Genomic DNA, 6191 nt, shown 5'->3' on the forward strand with positions numbered 1-6191 from the left:
GGCAGGGTGCTAAATGAACTGTTTTGTCCACCAGCCAGTAAACGCTCAAAGTCTACCACTCAGTAGATTACCATTGTTTTTAGCTGCTGATGAAGTAAATCTAGCAGACATTTGCATATTTTACCAGTAACTGGCTGGTAGATGGTGCCATGTTTGTTTTATTGAGTTAAACTACAAGAAGCTAAAGTGTCTTGAAACTGAGTAACAAAGCAGCAAAAGCAGGCTGCTGCCCTGTGCAGGGGGGACTGAGCCTTGTCCTGGAGCTTAAGAAAACCTGCAAGAAGAGGATGTTGCCTACAATGTTGTGTATCCACATGGTCAAAAATAAATTAACCTTAATTCTGCATCTAATGTTTAAATATACTGCAAAGATGAGTATGTATCACAGAGTTAGCATATAGAATTATTTGATAGAATTGCAAAATGTTTTTCACTTTGACAGAAAATCTAATAAGAGAAATCATCTAAAGATTATTCTTAATTTTATTTCTTTATTTTTACCCTTAAACAAATCAACTCATAAGATAATATTACTTAAAGTAAAATTGCTGAACACATTGCTAACGTCACCTTATAAACGTAAGTTGCTCTGTAGTTGCTTAAACTTATTACTTAATCTCCATGATAATAATGTTGTGTTATCATGATGTTTTTAAGTAACTCTTAGTCTTTACTCTCACAGTAAGTATATCTTGACAGTCAGTTTATATCAAAGTTTATTCCTTGCGTATATTTGATTATATGCATTGTTAAATAAATGAAATGTTGTGTACATGGTGATCATGATTTCTAAATGTTCTGGAAATGTTTGGAAATACTTTATATACTGTTATTACAGAGTATTTAGAACGATGGAAGATGACTTCTGCTTTTTAACAGTTAAAGACTAACCACAGGAGCCTTCCACTGAAGGCTTACAGGAAGTCAGCCTCCTGCCAGCTGAGACCACAGAGTGATGTTAGTTGGTTATGATGAAATCGGCTCTATAACATTTACATTTATTTATTTAGCTGACGCTTTTATCCAAAGCGACTTACAATTGCTATACATATACAGGTCGCACGCCTCTGTAACGAGGGGTTAAGTGTCTTGCTCAGGGACATAATGGTGGATGTCTCACAGTGGGAATCAAATTCAGGTCTCCAACACCAAAGTCAAGCATCTTTTCTATGCGCCATCACCACACCCTATAAAATGTGTGAAATGTATTAACAAGTGATGAACATTATGTTTTAAGAATGTAATAAGGATGGTAAATAATTGATAAATGATTGAGGATGCTAGATTACCAACAGTTTTTATTAACAAATGTCCTTTACCTAAGAGTATCAGGATACAGAAAGTGTATTCCTGGAAGGGTTAGGGTCAAACCGGGGTTGACTGGAGAACCGGGGTTGAAGTACTGTCAGAGATGAGGTTGATTACTGGCAGGTGTGGCAGGAAGAGGAGGAGGCTGACGAGGTGCAGGTGCGGGTCGTTGGCTGGGCTCAGGAGCGGAAGGAGAGAGAGAGACACGGGCAGGCAGGCCAAAACACAAGGGAAAAACAGAATCACAAGAAATAAAAAGGAGAAATAGACAGGACACTCACCATCAGCCGGGCTGCCACCATAACACTCAACAAATCAAACTTTGCACAAAATTCAAACATTGTGGAAATGTACGTGTCATATGTTTTTCATCTATGGGCGTGGCAAAATGGCTCGCTAGCGCCCCCTAAAAAGAAGCCCCTGGACCATGTTTCACCAGAATGTACGAAATGTTTGTGGCAGATGTATATCTCTTCATGTAGGCCTTCATTTCAGCCTCTGTCTGAACAAGTTGTAGATGCTCCTGTCTCTTTAAGGCCCCCCCTTCTCAAAGCCCACTGTCTTCTGATTGGCCAAGACCTGAAGCATGTTACCAGGCTGTTGTTGTCGCTGGGCAGAACAGGAGGACTGAGCCGTTGCTGTGGGAGCACATGCCCATATATGGAACAACGGCTCTGTCTGGCTCCATATGACGTATTACGGAGCCGTTGGTATAAAAAGCAGCTGAAAACAGAGCGTTCACAACAGGAGGAAATCTGAGGTTTTTGCTCACAGTGATTTCTTATAAATGCTTTAACCTCATTTTTTGAAGCTTTGGCCATGTTTAACATGAACATCCAACATTATAACATTGTAGATAAATCATAAAATGAGGAAAATATAATAGGTCTGCTTTAACAAACTCCTCCCAGAGAATTAATCCGATGGAAGTCAAATTTCCGCTGTGCGATCTAAAGGCTTTAACACTATGACAGTTCAGCTCTGTGAAGCTGTATAATCCCAGTTACGTTAGCGATCCATAGAGGAAGACATTGGGTTGTCTTGCTAGTTGTTAGCCGGCATGTCCGTTCAGTCTTTTGCTGTGTCGTGTTCGGATCGTCCAGATGAGAGGGTCTGGCCCTTCATCTGTTCTCCTCAGAGTTAGCAGCTTGGCTAACTCAGCTGGTGGCAGGGATCTATAGCGGGACTTTATGTTCTGCTCCAAGCGGGCCACGCTGGGAGGCCGCTGCGCTGTCAGGTTGGCGGCTTCAGCCGTCACATCCAGCAGAGAAGAGAAGACACCGACGCCGTGTTTAGTTTTTATTAATGAGGTGACATCATAGGTCACAGGTCACCGGCCAATCGAGCTGAGTTCAGGGATCTGAGTTCATCGACGAAAAGATAAAAGTTCTGTTATGATCACAAATGAACAGCTTCATCTGTGAGGTCCCTGTGATCCCAACAATATGCAACAAGTGTTTGTTCCAGAAACGACCTCACATCAGCACGTACAGATATTTGTTCTTCTTTTCTTATTTGATTAAATAAAAGTTAAATGTAACAAATGTTGAGGAATGATGATAGAAAGTGAAAGACAGCAGTTTGTGATTTTATATGATTGTGGGTAAACTATAGGTACACTGTGTTTGTGTGAACTTCACCTCTCAGCTTTAGTGATGTCACTGAACAATGTTAGGTAGATATTAAAAACCTGCTCCCTTTAATAACCTGATCTCTCAAACAGGTTTCACTCTGAAGAATGGAAGGTCTCTACGTTACCAGCAGCTCACAGAACCAAAGCTACCATTACAACAACATCACCTCCAACTACTTTGAGCCCAAAGTGATATATGTGGTGACATGCATAATCGTTGCTGTCGGCCTTCCTCTGACCCTCATGGCTATCTATGCTTTTTATTCTATGGTATGTACATTCTGATTGAGAGTTATTTATTTCTATCTGTGTCCTGTGTCTGTCGATCTGGTCGTCCCGTACAGACCGGAAGTGTTAGCTAGCTACGTTCGTGATAAAGGTGTTGACAGCCCCCCGAAGCCCCTACCCTTACCACAACCATCAGAAATGTTAGTACCTAAACCTAAATCACTGAATGTATGCATGTCGACCGGCTAACCCTACAGCTGCGCACATCGGCCTCACTAGGCTAGGTGTCAGGGACAAAGGCTTGGAATGATCTATAACCTGACAGGAATAATTGACTCCAGAATTCAAATGTCCATGAAGCTGATTGGACCCTAAACACATGCAGTTTCCATGTGTGGCTCCATCCAGCCTTCTCTTAAACTGTTGAGCTTAATGACTCTATCAAGTTCTTTGCCTCCAGTTCTTATTTGTGCGATCCTCCCTGAAATGCTGATTCAAGGAGGAGAGAGGCTCACCTTGCAAACACAAACATGAGCCTCAAACTGCGACACCAGTCTGGTGCGTCTGTCTAATAAATCCAGCTCATGTGTTTGAGCCAGAACGCTTCATATCTGTGGCTGAAAAACTGCTGCAGAAGCTGCAGGAAATCTGGCCCTTAGTCTTGTTCCTGCAGTGATTGGCCAGTGGGTCATATCTGAGATTTCTGTTGGATGAAAAAGTCAGAAATGGCTCTGACTGCAGCTGCTGGGCAGAGCAAGATGACAGATTTGGGAGGAGGTGGACTTCACAACATGTTTCCAACTGCTTGTTGACTTTTACCAATGTTTTCCTGCAGGTGAGAAGTGATCATGTTGCTCCCATCTACGTCATCAACCTTCTCATTTGCGACCTGATTCAGTTCTGCTACATGATCGTTCAGGTGGTACCAAATGTGGACAGGAAAATATATAATATCTTCTTATATATTTACATCTCTGCTCTGTTTGCCAGTGTTGGCTTCATGGTCTGCATCGCCCTGGAAAGGTATCTGTCTGTCTATCCAGTATGTGTGGAGCTCCTTCTGTGTCTGAACATTATATTAGTTTATAACTCTGAAGCTCCTCAAAGACTTTGTGTCCATTTTGTATTACAGGTATTTGGTCATCGCCCACCCACTGTGGTACCGCTTCAGACGAACCATCAAGACCTCTGTGGTGGTCTGTGTCCTGGTCTGGGTCCTTTCTCCTGTCTGTGCTGTCTGTTTCTATTTCACTGATGTCAGATACATACTCTTCATCATCCTCTTCCTCCTTCCCTTCCCACTGTTAATATTCTCCCTGGTTGGGACCCTCAAAGCCCTGTCTGCTTCCATCTCGGTCCCCTCTGATGAAAAACGACGAATTGTGGGAATTTTGGTTCTGGTGCTGCTTATTTACACGCTGCTGTTCCTGCCCAGCATCATTTGGTACCTGGAAATAAACAATGACGAGAACCTCAACATCCTGTCTTTTATCTTTGTTAGGTTCAGTCCTCTTGCAGACTCAGTCCTGTATGTGTTCATGAGGAAAGGGCTCATAGACAAGCTTTTGGCCTCTGTGTGTTGCTGCAGAATGGACAGCAATGATATCAGCAGTCCATCAGTATGAATGATGACAACATTTCCACAGTCAGCTTCATGTAGGCAGAGAAAGAGGGAGAGAGAGAAAGGGGAGGAAACAGGAGGAGAAATGGAGGCCAATAGAAAGGATAGAGACGAGACAGATCCTGTCATCTACTCGCAATCAACACAGCAACTAAAGCGGTATGTAGTAACATCAGACACATGCAGAGGGGGTGCAATGGGTGCTTGAACACCTTCCCAAAGTGCCCTTTTTTCAAACGCATAATGTCCTTCATTTTATTTAATTTAAAATTTGTAAAGGCCCTTTTGTGAAGGCCTGCCCGATCAAACTATCAATAAAACGAATTATTAATAAGTTTTGTAGTAAATAAAATGACCCAATTGATGACCTTTCACCTGATGACCTCATCCGTGCCCTCCCGTTCAGACACCGTTAGTGATTCGGCAGCACTGACTACAGGACACCTTCGATTCCGCTGGTAAGAGGGGTTTGCCGCAATGTGCTTGTCGTAGATTGTTGGAAAGAGAGCAGCACAGTTGTTGTGTATAATGCTGTGTCGCCTGCCTGTAAAAGTAACATCAGCTGCTGGTTTTCTGACGATCTATGCTGCCTTGTCGAAAAATGCTACCTATGGCGGGTGGATAGTGCCACGGATAACCTACCAAAGGAGACCGTCGTGTGACAGCTACGTGTGGATAGGCTACTCCGTCGCCAGTGCACAACGTCGTTGATAAGCCCCTCACCATCAGGCTTGTTTTTTTTTTCTCAAACTTCTTCTTCTTTTTTCTTTCTTTTATTGGCAGTTGGCAAACTAGCCAAGAGGTGCATTAGCGCCACCAACTGGACTGGAGTGTGGAGCCAGAGATTATTTTCAATACAAAGAGTACAGACCTACATGCTCCAGCCTTTTTGTCATTAAAAGTGTTGCTGTAAAATTTAATTTTACACAGAAATTTAAAAGGAAGGTAATCTAATGGATATAATATTTATCCAAGATATGAATCAACTTAATTTTGTAAGTTATGTCAGCTGAGAAGTTTACAACAGAAACTTGAAAAACTCAATAGTGGGGTTTACTTAATTAAATATTACATTCAGTGTGTTTTTACATTTATTCGTTAATAGACTATAGCTCTAACTTCAAAAATATAACTGGTAATATTTATTAATTTAATTGAGTATCCTATAGGCCATGAAATTATGCTATATTGTTGTATTATATTTATCAGGGACAAATTGAAGTTCTAGCCTCCCATCTTTAATTTTTTAACTGGAATGATGTTTACTTTTGGGTCTATTCATTTTGTTTTCCTGGTATCTGCTTCCCCTTGGACATATTATCCATAAACATGGTATTTCGTTTCATATTTATGCTGATGACACACAAATATACTTGCCCGTCAGATCCACAGACCCTGGAA

General features: G+C 41.7%; 1 protein-coding gene across 1 annotated transcript; it reads left to right on the top strand.

Moving 5' to 3' along the window:
• Positions 1–3029: 3029 nt before the first annotated feature.
• LOC123966858 (G-protein coupled receptor 4-like) lies at positions 3030–4910 on the top strand. Its single transcript, XM_046042957.1, has 3 exons — positions 3030–3211; positions 4005–4192; positions 4302–4910. Exons 1-3 carry the CDS (start codon positions 3047–3049, stop codon positions 4792–4794), a joined length of 846 nt encoding a protein of 281 aa, XP_045898913.1. The 5' UTR covers positions 3030–3046; the 3' UTR covers positions 4795–4910.
• Positions 4911–6191: the final 1281 nt, after the last annotated feature.

The sequence above is a fragment of the Micropterus dolomieu genome, unplaced genomic scaffold, assembly GCF_021292245.1.
Source record: "Micropterus dolomieu isolate WLL.071019.BEF.003 ecotype Adirondacks unplaced genomic scaffold, ASM2129224v1 contig_14436, whole genome shotgun sequence".
Lineage (NCBI taxonomy): Eukaryota > Metazoa > Chordata > Actinopteri > Centrarchiformes > Centrarchidae > Micropterus > Micropterus dolomieu.